At 41.0% G+C, this 19593-nt stretch overlaps 7 protein-coding genes across 7 annotated transcripts; 4 read left to right on the top strand and 3 right to left on the bottom strand.

The window, feature by feature from the left end:
* Nucleotides 1-1009: 1009 nt before the first annotated feature.
* BBOV_I002720 (PA14 domain containing protein) lies at nucleotides 1010-4038 on the top strand. Its single transcript, XM_051767035.1, has 6 exons — nucleotides 1010-1307; nucleotides 1346-1644; nucleotides 1678-1933; nucleotides 1975-3819; nucleotides 3855-3887; nucleotides 3923-4038. Exons 1-6 carry the CDS (start codon nucleotides 1101-1103, stop codon nucleotides 4025-4027), a joined length of 2745 nt encoding a protein of 914 aa, XP_051622978.1. The 5' UTR covers nucleotides 1010-1100; the 3' UTR covers nucleotides 4028-4038.
* A 110-nt stretch (nucleotides 4039-4148) lies between these two features.
* Nucleotides 4149-4712, top strand: BBOV_I002710 (cwf18 pre-mRNA splicing factor family protein). Its single transcript, XM_001608871.2, has 2 exons — nucleotides 4149-4323; nucleotides 4437-4712. Exons 1-2 carry the CDS (start codon nucleotides 4168-4170, stop codon nucleotides 4644-4646), a joined length of 366 nt encoding a protein of 121 aa, XP_001608921.1. The 5' UTR covers nucleotides 4149-4167; the 3' UTR covers nucleotides 4647-4712.
* A 479-nt stretch (nucleotides 4713-5191) lies between these two features.
* BBOV_I002700 (uncharacterized protein) lies at nucleotides 5192-7170 on the top strand. The gene is made up of 5 exons (XM_051767639.1): nucleotides 5192-5283; nucleotides 5509-5863; nucleotides 5901-6578; nucleotides 6614-6673; nucleotides 6711-7170. Exons 2-5 carry the CDS (start codon nucleotides 5524-5526, stop codon nucleotides 7079-7081), a joined length of 1449 nt encoding a protein of 482 aa, XP_051622977.1. The 5' UTR covers nucleotides 5192-5283; nucleotides 5509-5523; the 3' UTR covers nucleotides 7082-7170.
* Nucleotides 7171-7630: 460 nt separating this feature from the next.
* On the top strand, nucleotides 7631-9178 carry BBOV_I002690 (uncharacterized protein). Its single transcript, XM_001608869.2, has one exon. The coding sequence runs from the start codon at nucleotides 7796-7798 to the stop codon at nucleotides 9119-9121; it is 1326 nt and encodes a 441-aa protein (XP_001608919.2). The 5' UTR covers nucleotides 7631-7795; the 3' UTR covers nucleotides 9122-9178.
* Nucleotides 9179-9263: 85 nt separating this feature from the next.
* On the bottom strand, nucleotides 9264-15479 carry BBOV_I002680 (uncharacterized protein). The gene has a single exon (XM_001608868.2). It carries the CDS (start codon nucleotides 15467-15469, stop codon nucleotides 9314-9316), a length of 6156 nt encoding a protein of 2051 aa, XP_001608918.1. The 5' UTR covers nucleotides 15470-15479; the 3' UTR covers nucleotides 9264-9313.
* Nucleotides 15480-15603: 124 nt separating this feature from the next.
* On the bottom strand, nucleotides 15604-16875 carry BBOV_I002670 (uncharacterized protein). The gene is made up of 3 exons (XM_051767660.1): nucleotides 16454-16875; nucleotides 15735-16393; nucleotides 15604-15696 (listed from the first exon to the last, which is right to left on the bottom strand). The coding sequence occupies exons 1-3, from the start codon at nucleotides 16861-16863 to the stop codon at nucleotides 15605-15607; spliced, it is 1161 nt and encodes a 386-aa protein (XP_051622976.1). The 5' UTR covers nucleotides 16864-16875; the 3' UTR covers nucleotide 15604.
* An 800-nt stretch (nucleotides 16876-17675) lies between these two features.
* Nucleotides 17676-19372, bottom strand: BBOV_I002660 (putative cysteine desulfurase). The gene is made up of 2 exons (XM_001608866.2): nucleotides 18045-19372; nucleotides 17676-17940 (listed from the first exon to the last, which is right to left on the bottom strand). The coding sequence occupies exons 1-2, from the start codon at nucleotides 19294-19296 to the stop codon at nucleotides 17705-17707; spliced, it is 1488 nt and encodes a 495-aa protein (XP_001608916.2). The 5' UTR covers nucleotides 19297-19372; the 3' UTR covers nucleotides 17676-17704.
* Nucleotides 19373-19593: the final 221 nt, after the last annotated feature.

Below are 19593 nucleotides of genomic sequence, written 5' to 3'. Positions count from 1 at the left end.
GCGGGTACAATGTTATCGGGTGAGTGGCTACACCCACTGTGACTCATATTTCCACTAAGGCAATTTGCACATTACCATTTTACTACCGTACATTTCACGTTAACAACATATAACAACGCTGTGTCATCTTAGTTTGCAGAATCACTGTTACATCGCATCGGTATAGCATACAGCGTCATGAGTGTGTGATGTACCACCATTATTGTCTTTTTCTTACATAGTTTTTCTTCGCGTCTTTTGAAAAGTAGCGTCCTTGTTAAATTTACTTCTAGAGGTTTGCCTTTTACTTGATTACAAAAAAGGCATACCGAAATCAATTTCCCCTTCTTTTTATAACGTCTTACACAAATGATCATTCCAATGATTACACATTGATAGTCATTCTACTCTGTATTTACTAATAATACAAATAAAAAGTTTTAAAACTATAGTCTGTCGAATGGCCGGTGTTATATACGTGTTAAAGATAATAGACAGCTGAATGTGTACCGGCGCTTATATGTTACATTGAGACCAAACATGATATACCGTCTACATTTCAGTTCACATATTTTATAATTAACATATAAAAATCAGAATCCTAATTCACTTCATAAAAATCCCCCTTACTTTTGTATATACGTTGTGTTGATAGGTGTGTAATCTCTCATCGTACAACATCATTGCATTACAATTACTATCAATATCGACATTTCTATATGAATACACACATGCATATACATACGTACTAACACGTCATTTCCTGTTCTTCCTTGGACAATAATTCACCGGGATAACTATTACGGACTACAAATACGACAATTCGTATAGTCAAAATAGCACCCCGTTATCGATAATCTCGTAATTTTAAAGCCTCAGTTAAACGAGATAACGTCGGTAGAGTGCCTGTATCTAATCCTTACTTCTGTTCGGTGTGTATGCGTTGCCTGTATCTTGATCAGGTAATAGTGCCTTATAAAAACCGCTACTATGTGAAATACAACATGTATAAAGACTGGAAACGATATATCGAGAAATTAGAACGCAAAACGCGTGCAGCCTTTGCTGTCGCGTTGTAGGCGCGTTTAATTCCAGCCAACTGTAGACGCTGATTGGATCTTATGGCTACAATCCAAGGCGTTGCGCGTATGCGTCAAAACGCATTCATTAAAACCCTTTCGTATTATTCATTGCTAAGTGTGAGATTCTTATACTGCGTTTTCGTGTTTCATACTGTATTTGCCAATGGAGATATAAATCAGGATGTTGTTTCACCTAAGGATTTCACCATACCTTCAGGAACCGACTATGATCGGGAAGCCTTAATGGTAATTTGTATATACTTCACAATACTTATTTTACGTAGAAATTGACCGAATTTAGACAACGTCACAGGAAGACCGTTGATGGTATGCTTTGTGCAGCAGCTTTTGTGCGCAATGGGAATACATTTACGGACTGTACAACAACTGAAGCTCCAGATGGTTCTGTTGGTCGAGAATGGTGTTATGTAGAAGTACAGTTGATTGGTGTGGGCTCCAGAGATTGGGACTTTTGTGCCGGCACAGTAGACTATGATGTCATTCGATCCAAGGCATCTCTTTTATCGAAACTGAAATCTGAAGAGTTGGCACATTCAGTGTTACAACTTTCTGCAACTGAACAGTAGGTTATAATCTTTTTGTTAAAGATCCGCAGACGTTTGGAAAATACGCTAAAACATTTTGATGCTGTGTGTGGCCACGGAACGGCATCTCATGAAAATGATATGAACACAATATCGCACTCTCTCCGTGGTTTGGAGCGTGCTTTACAGCAGGTTGAGGCAAACTCACAAAGTCTCCACATGTTAAATGAGGAATACGAATCTCTGAGCGAGCAGCTTGAGATTACGCGTAAGAGCGTTTTAAATGACAAAAGAAATTGCTCAATTGTTCAAGGCTATTCCGTTGCGGTAGGTGATACATGGGTGGTAAATACATTATTGTTATATAGGTGGTGGGAGATGGTGTCCGTGCCAGCTACTTTGACAATCCATATCTAAGGGGGCCACCTGTTGGTTTCTTTGATCATTCTAGCCTATCTCTAACATTTGATGAGATATTACCTATAAATGGTGTAGACATTCGTTCCTTTTCCGTACGTTTTGAGACATATTTGCGCGTACCTGTTTCGGGAGACTATACCTTTTGGTTGGATGCTGATTGTAACTTTTTGATGTTCGTCGACGGAGAGTTGGTAATTAAGCATGGACTTGAGGGTAGGGGTACATTTGCATCGGCGTATAATTCAGCGGGTGTGGTTGCTCTTGACGGCCGTACAACAACCTCGACTCTCGTTTCTTCTCGCAAAATGTCACTGGTTGGGGGCAAGCGTTATCCATTGGTATTGGAATATTCACATCAAAGCTCACTGAAGTATCGTGATGAAAACGTTGTTCGTTTGATATTGAGTTGGGAAACTGACACGCGGTCCCGGACGATTATCGACCCGGATTATTTCTTCCGTAGCAGAGATTCTGGTGAATCTTTAATTATCAGTGGATTAGATGCGCGATGGTTTGACTTAGCCATGTTGGAGAACGGGGCACAGGCATTTATTAACGTAACAAATTTGTTGTTGGCAGACGTACCTGACCATCTCCGAGGCATGCGTATGGTACGCACAGTAGTGAAACCTGATTATGATACCGTGGATTTTTACATTTCGCATGATGCTTTTCTATATGTTGCTCAATCTGAACATCTGTCTTATATTCCTATGGCAGAGAATATGTCCACGTTCGATAGAAGCTGGGAGGTGATATCAGTTTATTCTATTGGCCACAATTGCGAAGAGGCCACCAGTCAACAGGAGTTTATAGTTTTCTACAAGCGATTCAAGGCAGGACCTGTAAAAATTCACATATTACCTGAAACGTCGTTTTTCTTGTTCATGCAGCCCGCTGCGGCTAATGCCATATGCCCCGACGATGTCCAGTATCTTCCTTTCAAAAATGGTGACGGTTGTGCGTCTTCTTCATCACTTTCAGCTGCATTTGACTGCTCAAAAGCTTTTGGGAGTGGATACTGGCAACCGAGTTCTGGGCGGATCACTGGACAGTGGCTGATGCGCACTTTCACCAACCCTGTGGAGTTGGTTCACTTCCATTTTTCTCCGATAGATGGCAGTTTACCTATGCGCGCAATTATATCATTTCCTGATGGATCTGAGGAAGATTTCGAGCTGCATTCACAGCTTCGTTACGAATTGGGATATCACGGCGTTGTGGATTCCATTAGGATTATGATTGAAACAATGAGCCCAGGAGACGGTATTACAGGTTCCGATACGGTTGATAATAAAGAAATAATTGGCGGAACATTCGCCTTTTATGGACGCGAATGCGGTGCTCGTACAACAGTGGAAGAAGCAGTACATTTTCCCATTCACATAAGTTTCTGCCAAGGGGGGCACGCATGTGGTCCTGATCACTTGGATTTGGGACACATGAAAGGATATCATGGCAGGTTGTCTTACGGTTGGGGTTCATCAAATGTCGTGGCTGATATAGCTGATCTTCAGATATGTAAACCCCAAGTGAATCACATAGTTGATGTTAACTTGGATTCTGTACCGTTGATAGATAGAGAATTAACAGAACTACCTGCGACGACTAAAAATCATAGTGTATATGATTTGTTATTGAAGCAGAAAGCTGGATTACCTCTTGGCCAGGGGCAACGGTGGACCATCGATGTCCCTGAGCATGGTGTATACAATGTTGAAGTTTTACTTTCTGCGTTATGTACTAATGTGGAATCTGCGTCCCTTCTCATAAACAATGTGGAAATGCTTGAAGTAAGTGCTGTATTATGCTTGTTGAATATATATAGGGTGAGTTGCTTCAAGTAGGACAGTCACTCGAGGTAGGTTGACTTCTATTATGTATTATGTTTTCTAGCTTCACGCACGTGTACCGCTTGAGCGTGTAGGATCATTGGAACTGCGTTCATCGTCCAATGGGTTATTTTTGATCAACGCTATAATTAACCCCTCCAACATGTAGTACTCGGTGTCGATCACTTTATAACTCCTCAGAAAATCGGGGGATGTGACTGGCACATATAAAATACACTATACCATTGTTTAATTATTTTAAGTTCACCGTATGATTTCTGAACAATCGCAGCGCGTGGTGGCTGTGCGATGGAGGACAAGCTAAAGTCGCTTGTCTTTCATCATTATGTGCCTAAAGATGAGAATTTGAAACGTTTTGTACGTAGCGATTTGGAAGATTATCGGCAGATTGAGGAAGACATAGATAGTGCCATAAATAAGATTATAGAGGAACACTCAAATAAGGTACGTTGTATCACTTTGATGTGTTATGTCGTTATATGCCACGTTCATTGTTATCTAAGATGTGTACATTTATATCTGTGTGTGACCGTATACATTAACCAAAACCCTTATAGGATGTACTTTCCTTGGTGTTACCCAGCAAGCAAAATTGGGATCTTAAGCGTGACCTTCGCGACTCAAGACAGTTATTAGCGACCAGGACTGATATGGCGATAATGAAGTTACTACAGAATCAACCTAAGACAAATGAAATTGACTCTACGGTGTTGGTTCACTTCAATCAGGATGCTATGGATCGAGCGTTAGAACATGACGACTTTTGATGATCATAACATCAATCTATTTTAGAGGAGTCGCATAGATACAATGATTGTTCGAAAGGATATATTCCCTTGTGTTCACCGTCTTTTCACCTTTACGGAATAAAATGCAAACATCATGTTTATATTCTGTTAGTATCGGTTATTTCAGGCTATATATTTTACCATGCAAATCCATAGTGGTGATGTTAGTATATTTTAACTTTTGATCGAATACATAATAAAATTATGACAATTTCCTTTTCGCGTCTATTGACATTTTAAAATGTAGCGGTAGTGAATCTTCGTAGTATCAAGCTTAAGTTTTAGTAGGAGCAAATGGTTTGATTACAGCTGTTTTAAAATGCGAATATATCCCGATGTTTTTAATTTTATGATGGACGCGTGAAACCGGCTTACCAATCCTTATGCACTTCTATAGTATATATTATATATTCTCCTGCAGCGGAGCTGTACTACACATTTCGCATTTTTTTGAAAATTAAAGAGGTATAATTCCAATTAAACTTGGATTGTGTGCGCGGGTCATTCACTTCAAATGTAATGTATATGGGCGCGATAGATTACTCACGTGAACAATTCTATGGAGCGCTAATATAAGCACTTGATATCAATTACAAAAAGGTTTTTGGCTATTAAGGTATGTCTATTTGGCTACAGGTTGATGCCGTATTAAGTTATAACATTATCTTTACGTTGTCTACGTGCTATGATGTTACAACCATATAATGTGTTACTTCAGTTTAATAGAGTATTATGCATATGTTTGATCTAATTCACCAATGTAAGAGCTTGTTAGGGGATATATGCAATAGCCGTTACTGTATATATAAGATTTTCATTTTACCATTTCATTATTGTACAGCCAACATATCGCAAAATGGCACCCGATGTGGACACTCCTCATGAAAGGGCACGTGGATTCGTTGGTGAAACGCCTCGGCCTCGTATGCCCTTAAGTTCCATCGTTGGAGTTGGCTACAGGTCTCAGCAGGGTCCAGGCAACCACTTGTATGGCGGAGATATGAAGTGTGTTCTTTCGGCACCATCATCTAAACGGCAAATGTACACATCGGTTTCTGGCTGGCCAACTTCGACTGAATATCCTGGTCCGATGACATCTACAACCCGTGTTGCTTCATCAACTACACCACTTCACCCTATCTATACTGGAGACAGTCACAACGTACCACCGTATTCATCTACACGCAGGCGCATAGGTACATTTGTGTTTATAGTGCTTTAAAAGTATCACAGGAACTGCATCTGTACCGAAGTACACCAGCACTTCCGGTATTCACCCTACGCCCAAGCCATCGTTTACTACAGCATCATCATCGGCGTACCGTGAAAGTACTGCTGCTCGGCTTTTTGGAGATGACAACATCAATGTTACCACATCCCGCTTAATTAAGGGAGTCCCACAATCCCAAGAAGTGGTGTTATTCGCTTTGCATCCGCAAACTGTAATTACTCCTCTACGCAAATATGTTAGGCAGATGTTCACTGGTCTTCTCGAGTGGATATTGGATTCCTTACAGCGTCAAGGTATGCCTCGAAACGTTGCGTTGTCACGCCTGAATCGCACCCGTTGGTTTCAACGTCTTTTTGACTACGTGGCTATTGAGCGCACATTAAATGTTTTTAAGTTATATATAAACCAGTCGGATGCATTGGCTGTTCCACGTGATTTTACGGATGTATACGAAGCCTTTTCACACGAAATAAACAGGTATTGCTTATCTGAGGCAACGCGATCACCTCCCGGTGATACACGTGCCGGTAGAGCAATTGTTGTTGGTGGCATTGATTTTACTGAAGAGACATTGAAAAGTATGACAAGACCACTTGAACCCTGTCCTCATCAATCTCATGCAATCTACAATCATACACCTATTGGGGCTACTCCGGGGATCAATAGAATTGTTGCGGCAGGTATTTTGATTTTTAAATGCGTAAATTGCGTGCAGGACTCGTTTCATCTCCACCACCAGTTTGTGCTACCAATAGCTCACAACCGAATATATCCAGTGAGTTAATTACCCAATTTGTTTCAATACAATTTAGTGTCTGTTAGAGCTGGCATTAATCGTAGATATATAATAAACCATGACAACTTATCTGTTTTGGGCAGTCTTGTGTCCAAGCTAGAAGGGGTACTTCGGCAAAGGCAGGGTATTTTGGACAGTCTTTTACAGGAACGTTTTCAGCTTGTATCGCATTTGAATGAACGTAAGGTGTTGTTACTTAAGTTGTGTGTGTCGTTGACTAACCAGCGAATAATTGCGGATTCATTAGATTTCAAGAGAACGCTGGATGATGTAAAGAAGCAGTTTGATTCTTCTCAAACAGGAAATCGCACTTCTAGATATCTAGATGACATTGAACAGCATATGCGCATTATCGGACGTTGTGCAAGGTCCATATCGAATATGTGATATCTACTGTGGTACATCGATAGTGGATCCTTACTACAATTTAAAATCAACTTGCGTTACTATATCAAATGTTCAGAACATGCGCACGAATACTTTCAGTGGTGTTTTCCTGATGCTTCAAAATACCTTTAGCGATGTCCCTTTGTTACTCTGAAATTTAGTGAAACGATTATATATGCTTAGCTTGCATATAACCTATATCAACAAACTGGAACTATACTTCTAGCAAACCAAAATTGCATAATGTTCAGATGCGTGCTACATTTGCTTTAACATATGGTATATATTGTTCCATGCATCGTATACAAATATATGAATGTGAAGAAGAAACAACGCATTTGGACCTTTCGAACTATTATTATAATCACATACACCTTTTATGCTATAAATTATACGAATTAGAATCCATATGCGCATTAGTATTGTCTTATATTGTAGGTGTGCGTTTTGTAGATATTCCTTAAGGTATTCCATTGAGAAAATGTGCGACGCATGAATTGTAGTAACCAATCACTGTAATTTATGAAACATCAAAGATGTTAGAAAAATGTAACTGTGTGTGACGCATATGTCTTTATCATGTTACATTAGACATAGCTATAAATGCCCATTAATTGAGTTGCCACTGTAGTTATGGCATCCTGGATCATTTTAAATGCCTAGAGTGGCTTGGAAGTTATACCATTGGCATATGTGTCGTAAGAAGGCAATCAAATGCGTTATATCCTTTGGCTGCTACAGGCAGTAATCTGCATCACCGAGTCATTTCGACCATACAGTGGCGTACATGACGATTATTTAGGTATATCCAGCCCACATTGGCGATGCAGAGAGATGCATTTGTACGGATCTATGAATCGACTGAAAGGAGCCCGTCGATCTCACAGGAGGCGTCCAAAGAAAAAGACTCCCGCTGCCATATATCCGTCCCCTACTCCTTATTATGGTAATATACAAGATTATTACGGCGCTCCTCGTGAATACTACACGTTACCATGCGATGATGCTCTCTCTGTGATACGAGATGAGCCTATCGTTCGTCTAAGTAAAATGTTGAAGGCTGGAATCACAGCTGATACGCTTATTTTGGAGTACGAGCAAGACCCTTCATTTCATGCCAGTCTCTTGTCGTCATTAACACGTTTACGTAAGATCGCTTCTGAAAAGAATTGTGATTCTACGCGTGACTTGGTAATATTTTTTGAACGTATAATTGAGAAGCCTGCTAAACATCCGCACTTTATCGATCGCACTTATACGTTGAAACGGTTACAGGAGTTTTGGAAGCGTCGGGAATTTGTTCGTTACAGGGGGTTATTTAAACGTGTATTTAGACGCATGCTAGAGATAGCTCTGAAGTTGCAATATGCTGGAGTTACATTGGAGGATTTCCGTGATCCTGCTTTATGGTGGAAGTATGGAGTATTTAAAGGTTTGCCTCGTTCAACTATGGTAGACAACTATATGTTAAAACATCGGATTGCATTAGAATCTGATATACGTGATTTTTACTTTATAGATGCAGCAACCAAGGAGGTACATTGTTCATTGGATCCTGGTGCGGATGATTGTGCTAAACATCCTATAGAAACGATGGATGAGCACGTTATACGTAGATTATCTGATGACTTAAAGAAGTTGGGGTTATTTCCCAACGATGAATGGCAAACTCTGAATCTATCACGTGTGGACGAGTTGCAGCGGGAATGTTCATCTGCTGACTCACAGCACGCATATGCTATACGTGATTTTTATTTGTCCCACAAATATCCCGAATATCGAGTGGTAGATGATCCATACTACCTCGAATCCTTTGTGAACCACCGCTATCGCACAAAAACGCTTGAGCGTGATCTTGGCGTTAAGTATGACAACTGGTTACGCAGCGGTGCACCTAAGCCACTGCCTAGGCCAATAGGGCATAAATATCAAACACTAGCAAAGTGGAAAAGCTTATCACGCGGCACTCGCCGACGTCTTGTGGATGAGTATCTTTATCCCAGAAAAGTCGACCAAACCACGGCTGATCCAATCACATGAATATCACCACATGTGGATGGGACCAAAAGGCAAAGTGATTAGTGGCCTTACAGGCCGCAGTCATGATTGGCATAACCTAGATAATGCAGTTGGACAACAAATACAGGTCAATGTATACCTATTATGGAAAACACATAAAATTGTTGTTTGAGTACAATTACTTTGAGCATTTGTTATATCTGGCAAAAATGCCTAGACAGGAGTAACATCCCAGAGGTTAACCATGTGGATGCCATTATCAGTGTCTATCTCTAGCATATGCCAGATGTCAGCGAGACCATAGCAGACTCGAATAACCTGCGCCTTTTCACCACGCCACATACATTGCATTGAATGACGCCATGTATGGCTCAGATATTTTTTCACAAACTCCATAGGTAGAATGAATTCGCACTCACGGTCCACCGAATCCAAAGGTGCGTATACAACGAAATTTTGGGATTTCCTTGCATTTCCTCGCGGAGGTCGATCCCATTGTTCCGGATCATCGTCTTCGTCACGTGTTGTGTCATCCAAATGCTGTAAATATGGAACGAGATGTCCTTCCTCAACTTCTTTGCTCACTCCATTAATATCTATATCGTACTCAACGCTACGAATAACACAACGTGCAATCTTTCCGAAGCCAGGAACTTCGAAGAACCAAACCGATTCGATATAGCCCTCAAGGGTCTCCATGGGAACCTTCGGTTCCACATTCTCTAAGATCTCCAGCACAACGTCATCTTCCCCAAGTTCATCACCTAAGTATTCCCTCAGCATTTCATCAAAAAGGTCACGGGGAAATGCGTCATTGCGATATAGCGACAGGAGCCATTCCCTGTATCCTCCGAACAGGTAAACCACAGATTGTTGATCAAGGTTGGATAGATATTGACAGATCAGGGTAGGTCGTTGTATATCAATAGCGGAGTTGAAGCTTAGCCTGTATCGTTGCAACAGGTTTATACGATCCATGTTGAAAATATATACATAATGGAACCATATACCAATCTCTTCAACGATACGAACTAGTATTCTCTCCTGTTGTTTCAGGGCGGTTCCCGCCAGTCTAATCATGCATTCACAATTTCCTTTGAAACTGTAACCATCCCCAACATCAGGGAAGTGCTCAATAAGCTCTTGGTATAACAATTCTATTTGTTGTTGCCATCCAAAGCGATTTCTTGCCCATGTTTCTGAATCACAGTACAAGTGGAGCAATGACTCAATCAAAATTATTATCTCCATTACTGTCATAACCTGTGACGCTACTCCCATCATATTTCCACAGCATCCAGCTAACATTTGGCGGACACTGGTATTAATGAACTGCATCAGCATCTCGTTGGCATTGATTATCCCACGATAGAGATGGGAGCCAATCCTTACAGCAACCTGACTATCGGCATATTTATCATTTTGTCCTTGTTTATCTTCTGTAGATCTGACAAATGGCACTGTATTAGCATTTACATCCCCGACGCCATTTTCTTGGCATGCATTTTTCTTTTCATCGTTATTGTTCTCCATGCCACAGGGAATCTTAGATAGGCTATTATAACGCATTAGAGTAGAACCCAGCATCCCTAGAATTTTTGGTATGAAAGCCTCCAACCCACATAAAAGTGTAGTGAGCACTTGTCCTTGTATTGTTGGAGCTTTCCAACATTCTATACGTTCCGTTTCTACGACACTTAATCGTTTCATTTCTACTTCCATCATCGAAAGCTTAGCCTGCAAAGCACGTTCGTTCGTTGTCATGGGTGACAGACGTTCTATAAACATCCGAACTTCCTTGGGATTGTCCATGACAGCCCAGCACAAACGAGGGGGGATATTTATCAGATACTTGATATATTCCTGTACATTTGCAAAGTCTGTAGGCTGCCTATCGAAAAATTCACGACTGCGTCTCAGGTATGGTTTGGTTATTTTAGGTTTACGTCCTTTCTGTTTCTTACGTTTAACCATTTGCGGGTTGCTCTCATCCTTGGCAGCGGGTGCATTAGTTTCTTCACCATTTCCACGAGGCGTATTTGCCACACTGCCGTCTTTGTTTAGTGATTGGTCCATATCTTTAACATCTGGGCCACTATCCTTACCATCCGATCTCTTGTGACGTCCTCGTTTACCATCGGTCTCAAAAACTCGGTTTTCCTCTAGTTGCTTCGCATAGTCGTTAATGTTAAACTTGAATTTGTCAGCAGTGAATGACGGGGTGCGCAATTGCTTACTTCTGAGTGCCACCCTTTGTGCTGTGAACCGTATAGATGGAAGAGTACGGACGTATATACGGCATCCTAGATCAGATCCGAAGTAATAGTAGTCGTTATAGAAACGATCTCTACCCAGGTGGTAATTTGTTTGCATATATCGTTCTTCCAGCTCTGCCAAATCCCGCATAATTTCTCTTGGTTTCTTTTTTCTGGTCATATCTGACACCAAAGGGTTTTGTGATACATCTGCTGTTTTAACGTTACTGTCAGCATCGTCCGTCGAATTGTCATCTCCATCTTTAATATCATTTTCTACTTTGACAGCTTTAGGGTTGGCTGTGGCAGTGTTGGCACCATTTTGCTTCGATTCCTGTTCGTCAGTTTTTACAATGGTTTCAGATGCTGGATCATGGCCATTATGATCTTCCGTTTTCACCTGGATTGTATTAGCAGTAGATGTGCCATTCTTTTTGTTAGGTTTATCCCTTGGGGTGTTGACATCTTCACTGTCATTTTTTCCTGTGGCTCCAGAGGTATCATCCCCTTCTCCCCTTTCACTGTCATCACCTTGGGCTTCAGAATTTGCGTTGCTAGGATTTTGGACACCATCTGCCTTTGTTATCAACAATTTCAAAGCGTAGAATTCATCATTCCTTTGATCAACATATCTCTTTGCATTTGCGCGGGATGTGAGCAATTCTCCTAACCAGCGCAACAACAATAATCGGTCTCTGGCTTCCAGCTCATAGAAACTGACCTTTCTCATTTTTTCGAATATAATTTTCATTGCGTCAGCTGCTATTGCCCCTTGGAACATGTGCTTTATACGCTCTTCATCTGGGTACCAATCCAATTCAAAGTCGTAGTAGGGGGAATAACGGTTGTTTCCCCATCCTCTTCGTCTATTCATCCGTCCTACTTCATCAACATCCTCTTGATAGACATCGTCTTCATCATCACCTTCGTCTTCTTCCTCATCATCCTCATCTTCGAAATCAGATGATGCAATTCTTTCCCTTTTGGTTCCTCTACGCCTTTTTATTTGTGCACCCTTTTCTATATCTGTTGTAAAGTCCATTAATTTATTCTTCAGTGGGTTTTCTGTGGGAAAATCATCATCTTCATCATCTTCTTCATCGATTGAATTAATTCCAGATTGTGGCATCTCACCCCCGGTTGTTGTGTTCAGCTTGAATACATATTTGTGGCGACATGTATAGAATGCATAGAAAAGATATATACGCAATAAAAATGCCCATGTAAATGATGTTATCATCTCTGGACGCATAACGATATCCGCTTTTAAGAGTCCTAATGGTTCTTGGAACCCGTATTCTATTTCTACTTCCGGAGCTTTTGTAATTTGTTCAACAAAAAAGGCTGACCGAAGGTATCCGTCCAACTTTTGATTCAACTTATTTATAATCTTCGAAGGTTCTGCTTCCTTCCTCGTCGGTATTTCAGGTGGCCAAATTTTGAATTTTCTATTAAACGTGGGTAGCACTTCAAAAACGTTTGATGGATATATTGCACTGTACTCGGTTAATCGTTTCCTGCCTTCTATCATGATATCTATTGGTACAGATGCAAGCCGTTTGTCTAGTTTGATAACAACAGCATCCTGTCTATACTCATGACCTGCGTTCGTGTATTTATGTGACTTCAGCGCTGAGAGCAACCTTTCAACCTGCTTGAACCTCTTATTCCAGCGTATTCCATTAATATATGGCATTGGCGAATATGACTCTGGTAGCGTACTCTTGAACCGTCCACGGTACAAGCACCCACCATGTGTCGTTAGGAAGTGCACCAAAGTTTCAGTATCCTGTACTGCAGCGATTATTTCCTTTTCGAAGTTATCTCTCTTTCTATCTGGGATATCGCACTGTTCTCGGAGTAGCATCAATCTAAATTCAAACCCTTCAAAGCGGCAGTAATCTAGCAGGGGTCTAATAATTCCAACATGTAGTCCTTCTAGTTTTGCCTGAATTTTACCCAACTTACTGAAACAGCCATTTTCTTGCTTCAGTAACAAACATAAGCAATCCGGTTTTCCAAAGACGAACGTTGATGGGTCAAGTGGCTTGTATAGGTCAACGCTTGTCGCATGGAGGAGATTTCGTTCAAGTTCTTCGAAAGTGAACTTCGGCAATGCAGGTTCCATCACTGAAGAACTGGTCGAGAAGTTTCGGCAAACAAATGCGATATCCAAAAGATCATCAGCTCCGTAAAAGCGCAAGGTACGTAATGGTAAGTCCCTAGGATAATACCTTGCGTCCTTTAATTCTAGTTCAAAATCGTTCAGCAGTGCTACTGGGTCATTTCCCGCTTCATCGCCTGATAACTCGCTGGTAGTGTTGTAAGCACAGTAATCAAAGTCAACGGGCAGTAGCAATGCGTTGCACATTTTTTCCTTTTCTATAAGCATTTTCTGTTTACGAAGCGTGGCTTCATCTACTACAGCTGTAGTATTCGCTCTCTTTGATGATCCTGATTGGTCCTCCGCAGATGGACGGGCTCGGTCCTCAGGCTCTGTTAGTTTAGTGGTGCGCTTGATTATTCTGCCTGACACCTTGCTTTTAATTTCAGGTAATTGCGGCGATCCCGGTGGTGAAGTACCTTCTGAAGCTTTAGCCCCCTTGAGCGCCTTAGGACCTTTTTGGGCGTTCTGTGTCTTCTGTGCTTTGGTTGGCTTAGTTGGTTTTGTAACTTCGGCTGGTTCCATCCATGTGACGGGCATTACATCTGGCTCGTATTGACGGTAAAATCCTCCAAACCATGGTCGTTTCATTGGCATCCCATCTGCACTAACGAAAGATGGGTATACCGCGTTGTTGTATTTTTCGATCAGCGAGTATGCTGTTGAGTGTTCTGGTAAGACAAATTCCTCGTCGAAGAAATACAACGGTTGGTGGTCTCTCATCGTTTCTAGTATATCCATCATCAACACACCTGAGTCTATATATTTTGCATTTTTCACATTGACTGTGTGATCACCATGTCCAAAGCTTCCGCTTTGTACCATGGTATCAGCTGTCATTTGAGGAAACGGACTCAAAATCTCGGATGACATGTGTGATGATGGACTTTCCAGTGATCCACTTACATCTCTGGCCATAATTCCATCTATATCGCCGGTTATAAATGCTGATTCTGGAAATATGCCCATTCTTATATCCTCTACTGCAGTTCGGCACGGCTGCAGGAAAATATGCTGATATAAGCACTCCTTGTATAGCACCTCTATAGTTTTGTAAACATCAACTTCTGTGAATCCTGGTATGTGTAAAGGGTCGCCCCAAATGTTGAGAGCGGGATTATCGGCCGCTGCTGCATCGGTCACAACGTCATTTAATGCACAGTTGCGATTTCTTTGGTATGCCTTTGCCATGCTGGCTGCTAGGTTAAATACAACAATAAACGTCTCAAAGTTGGCTAAGTAACGTGCTGCCACTTTGTCCAGGCGGTAGTAGATATCATGTTCACTGACAACGTATAAAGCTGGTATGTCTGCAATTTCGGTCCCGTGGTCGAAGAAGAAGTCGACTATGGTTATCCTCACGCCGATAGTTTTTGACTTTTTCCCTTGCTTTACCCGTACATGGTCAGGAGAGACTCCATTTACAAGAAGTTGTTGTATTTCCTTTTGGATTTGGTCATCATCCATTACTGTGGACACAAGCTTGACCTTTCCCACCAAAACCATGGTTTGGAATAACCTTCCAAGTTGGTCCAGCGGCACCATTCTATCGCACGTTGGTGTATATATAGAGAAATCGTGCACATATCTTACGGCGGTGCCGCATTCAAGGAAGTGCGTGAATAGAGATGGTATTGCACTTTCGCAGTGGTATTTTTCATGATGTCTCATTAGAATTACATCATTGCACATTGGGATTCCCATTGTACAGTCCACATCTTCAGCTAAGGGCTGAAGGAAGTAGCCTTTACCATAGGACGACTCTCCTGTATCGTACATCGTCGTGAGTATAGTGTCATGGGAAGCATCTGCTGAACAAAAGCGGTCTATCCCAATACTTTTAATCATCATTTGATCCATGTTATTTTCCTCTTCCGTCATGTTGACTTGCGAGTCCTGAGACGCGTCATCAGGGATAACCCCGTCGCCTCCCGCCGGCTTACCTTCCATCCTGCTAAATACTTTCACTGAAACATTATGCGACCTCCACGCTAGCCAGGGTTGCCAATGGCCCGCACACCAGCATGACAATATACGCACGACAGGGGTATGGTGGTCTATTCATTGTTTACTTTGAAATTGATATTATTTATTGATCATAGTTAATGTATATTCTACAATTGCTGATCCTTCTGCTTTGGTCATGTTTTCAGTTCCACGGCGCATCTCGCGTAGTTCTGAGTCTTTATATCTTAACTCTGTGATATTAGCGTACCTTCTTTACTGTAGAAGGACGTAATACACCCTTCAACGTTAATATCTAATGATTCGGGTGTGATATGGCTTTGGGATCCACCAATTATATATTTCCACACACCCGCTCCGACGTTAAAGGGCCAGAATTGCGTTTCTTCCTCTTCCTCGAAAGGATCGAAGAACACCATTGAGGCCGGTGTTTTGATTGCAGATATGTTATGTAGCTTAGTTTCTGTTGATTTGTTTTCATCATCATGGCGTGAGCTATCTGTACTTATTCGATCACATTCCTGGTGTGTTTCCTTGCTATTATTCCGTGTTCTCTTTTCTTTAGTTGTTGCTAAAGACATCCACAGCGGGGGTCTTTTATTATTTTTGACGTTCTGTTCTCTGTTATCTTGTTCAACAGATTCAGCTACCGATTCCTCCCAACTCTTGAGTTCTTCCCATGGCGTTTGTAAATAACTGACACAATCACGATATGCTGGCGTCATATCGCTTGAATCGTTATTACAGTTGCTCTTATTAGTGTCTATTTGTACCGTTTTTGTTGTTATTTTAGTATCACAATTCCCTATAGCATTCTTTATACCTATTTTTGACCTTTCCATCTGGTATATTTGATCAGCCAGTTTATAACATGTTTCATGTAGTTCTTCTTGTCTTTTAATTTGCAAACTATTTGAGATATTTGGGCGATTCCTACATATATCTTATAATCATCTGAGCTATACTTACCTTTCATCTACGTCATCATCGGATTCACTTGCATCTGTTTCAAATGATGGATGTTCGTCCACTAAATCAAATGGCAATTTCGGTGGCAATATTACTGCAGTTGGCTCTTTTACGGTACTGAGTTCTTTTGTCATATCATCGAGGCTTCTCACAGCGATTGGACTCTGGTCGACTATAGTCAAGCTGCGGCAGTGAAAATTTTCGACCCTTCTGAATTCAATTTCTTGGGGCAGAATTGGTATTAGGTTTGCATTACCCGATGTATAGTCTCTGAGATGTAATAAAGGATCCATTTCCTTTTCTGGGTTGACTACTTCGGTATCAAGGTCTTTGCATTCTTCGGATCTTAGGCACCCACCCAGGCACTTAGCACCTAGTATAGCCCAAATACTTTTCTTCTGTCTTTTCATTTTGATCTATTGAGATGTTTGTATATATAGAATCCAGATAGAGCAATTTGTTTTGGGGTTTTATTTCTGGCAGTGCTGAATGTTGCCCATGAAGGCCTGATTACTATCCGTGGCCTATGGTTAAAAAACGATATATTCGGTGTATACAAATAAGGTTCAGATTTATTTAAGACAGTATAGAGCTTCGCACCATGTCTGATTCACTGTGTTCAAGAGGAGTGGTATGCCAGTGTCACTATGCTCCTCAAAATCATCGCATCATACTGTTTTTCTGGATCCGTTTATAATCAAGTCTAGATTCATGAATTTTGTTGTAATCAGAAACATATGCTATCAATACACGTGCGAATAGGTTATTATTATGTATGTATATTAAAAATAAATCCATCCTTCCGAAAAGACCTGGCTCGATGGCGCTCATCATGGCACCTTTCCGTATAATCAGTGTCTAATATAGTCAAAGTATACAAATAAAGATTAATAACTTATATAAACACGTTTAGCCTAGATAAAACATGGTAAGTACGTAATCAGGGTAGAGTCGAACCACATGTTGTTTACAACATTGCAGTCCATTGACATGTAAACAAGCATTATTACTTTTGATGCACTCTGTATTCCTTTGGTCAATCATATATATTATAGCAATAATTACGAACATTGGGTATTTCCAGCTAATATAAGGAATGCTACTACAGCAAATACAGTCACTTGAACTCAACATACTTGGAATCGTTTCATTATGCAATTGGTAGCCTAGATCTGTTAATTCTAGGAACATTACAATTTGAGTCACCTTCAAGGAAAACGAGTAGAAAATTTTTTCTATGGATCTGTATGATTACGTCCATACCATATTATCTGTAGATTCCTTTTCTATGTACATTTCATAGAGTGGGCTACACTCCCTTAGTCTTTCTACAGCTCCTCTGAGATCCACCAGCAGTGCATCAATATCAGCTTCTGATGTAAACCTTCCCAAGCCGAATCTGATTGATGTATGTGCTACTTCCTCTCCTACTCCAATGCTTCTTAGTACGTAGCTGGGTTCTAGACTGGTTGATGTGCACGCGGAGCCTGCGGGTGACATTAGTGTTGAAAATGCAAGACATGCAGCAGTTTAAAGCGTTTAACAACACTAACAATTCTAATGGCGCATATTAAATGGGTTACTGACTTACCACTTGAGAGGGCGACTTTCTTTAGTGACATCAATAATGACTCTCCTTCAACGAATTCGAACGACACGTTTAGATTACCCCAATAACGCTCACCTTCCTGTATCGACCCGTTTATATGTACATGGCCAATATCATTCATTCCATGGACTAGTTTATCCCACAATCTTTTGGCGTGTTCTAGATCTCTATGCATCTCTTCACTTGCTACTTTAGCTGCTTCTCCCAGTCCCACGACTAACGGTGCTGGAAGTGTTCCTGACCTCAGTCCACGTTCCTGTCCTCCACCATCTATGATTGGTCGTAAGCGTATGCGTGGTTTACGGCCAACATATAGTGCTCCCACTCCCTTGGGGCCGTATATTTTATGTCCTGATATCGACATGAGGTCGACATTTAATGCCGACAAATCAATTGGTATTTTCCCAAAGCTCTGTGCTCCATCTGTATGAAACACGACTCCCTTTTCTCTACATATTTTACCGATTGCAGCGATGTTTTGTATGGTGCCAATTTCGTTGTTCAGGTGTATGATTGAGCACATGAACGTTCTTGGTGTTATTGCGGCTGCCACATCTTCTGGTTTGATAATTCCACTTTTATCTGGCTTTAGGTATGTCACGGTATATCCCCGATTTTCTAGTTGTCTGCATGTTTGCAGTACGCATTTATGATCGATCTGTGATGTGATAAGATGGTCCTTAATCTTTGACTGGTCGTTGTGTTGTAGGCAACTGTAGTATTCGGTAATTCCCTTGAGTGCTAGGTTATTGGACTCTGTAGCTCCTGATGTGAATATGATACTGCGGCTGTCACAGTTGAGTAAAGACGCCACTTGTGACCGTGCTTCTTCTACGGCGTGTTCCGCATCCCATCCAAAGGAATGTGTTCTACTATGTGGATTTCCAAAGCTATGGGTTAAATACGGCATCATTTTATCCAGGACTCTTGGATCCAATGGTGTTGTAGCTTGGTAGTCCATGTATACCCTATCATTATGATGTGCCCGTATTTGCTGATACTTTGCAGCTACTGGATTCAAAACTGCTTGGGTGTCACGGTTCGATATGTGACCCATGAATGGCGAGGCGACAACATAGTTTTCTGATGTCAATCTACCATGGCACTGGCGCTTGGTATGATTAGATGGCGCCGTTTGCCATCTCGTGTATGTATGTAGACAGGCATCTCTAGCGCGATTACCAAGTTTTATAGGCGGCATGTTGACTGTTTTTTGCATTAACATGACACACATAATTTCATTTTTTTAGCGATATAAAACTGAACTAGTATAATATGTATGCAATGATTGGTTATTAACGCAATGTAGATTATTAGTGGAATCCATGATAGCTTGGAGGGTGTCTATGTCAATTTACATCCACTGATTTAATATCATATTACCGATTTTGCAATTTCGTAATGGAATATATTTTATCATAGTCTTTTTACACAACCGCGCCACTCTATGTTGAATAAACTCCTTTACGCACACCTGAAGTAGTTACACATAAACACCTATAATTTGCAAGCGTCAATACAGTTGTTTAGA

This window comes from Babesia bovis, chromosome 1 (assembly GCF_000165395.2).
Source record: "Babesia bovis T2Bo chromosome 1, whole genome shotgun sequence".
NCBI lineage: Eukaryota > Apicomplexa > Aconoidasida > Piroplasmida > Babesiidae > Babesia > Babesia bovis.
Note: the sequence above shows the minus strand (reverse complement) of the source record. Positions and strands in the feature narration are given on the sequence as shown.

Coding starts and splice junctions, on each gene's coding strand:
- BBOV_I002720 (XM_051767035.1), top strand. CDS start 1,101: ATGGCTACAATCCAAGGCGTTGCGCGTATGCGTCAAAACGCATTCATT. Junction 1,308..1,345: donor ATGATCGGGAAGCCTTAATG/GTAATTTGTATA, acceptor TATTTTACGTAG/AAATTGACCGAATTTAGACA. Junction 3,888..3,922: donor AAGTAGGACAGTCACTCGAG/GTAGGTTGACTT, acceptor TATGTTTTCTAG/CTTCACGCACGTGTACCGCT.
- BBOV_I002710 (XM_001608871.2), top strand. CDS start 4,168: ATGGAGGACAAGCTAAAGTCGCTTGTCTTTCATCATTATGTGCCTAAA. Junction 4,324..4,436: donor TAGAGGAACACTCAAATAAG/GTACGTTGTATC, acceptor AAACCCTTATAG/GATGTACTTTCCTTGGTGTT.
- BBOV_I002700 (XM_051767639.1), top strand. CDS start 5,524: ATGGCACCCGATGTGGACACTCCTCATGAAAGGGCACGTGGATTCGTT. Junction 6,579..6,613: donor CAATAGAATTGTTGCGGCAG/GTATTTTGATTT, acceptor AATTGCGTGCAG/GACTCGTTTCATCTCCACCA. Junction 6,674..6,710: donor CTCACAACCGAATATATCCA/GTGAGTTAATTA, acceptor AATACAATTTAG/TGTCTGTTAGAGCTGGCATT.
- BBOV_I002690 (XM_001608869.2), top strand. CDS start 7,796: ATGCGTTATATCCTTTGGCTGCTACAGGCAGTAATCTGCATCACCGAG.
- BBOV_I002680 (XM_001608868.2), bottom strand. CDS start 15,469: ATGGAAGGTAAGCCGGCGGGAGGCGACGGGGTTATCCCTGATGACGCG.
- BBOV_I002670 (XM_051767660.1), bottom strand. CDS start 16,863: ATGAAAAGACAGAAGAAAAGTATTTGGGCTATACTAGGTGCTAAGTGC. Junction 16,394..16,453: donor GATGATGACGTAGATGAAAG/GTAAGTATAGCT, acceptor TATCTCAAATAG/TTTGCAAATTAAAAGACAAG. Junction 15,697..15,734: donor GTCCTTCTACAGTAAAGAAG/GTACGCTAATAT, acceptor ATAAAGACTCAG/AACTACGCGAGATGCGCCGT.
- BBOV_I002660 (XM_001608866.2), bottom strand. CDS start 19,296: ATGTGTGTCATGTTAATGCAAAAAACAGTCAACATGCCGCCTATAAAA. Junction 17,941..18,044: donor GAAAGTCGCCCTCTCAAGTG/GTAAGTCAGTAA, acceptor TGTCACCCGCAG/GCTCCGCGTGCACATCAACC.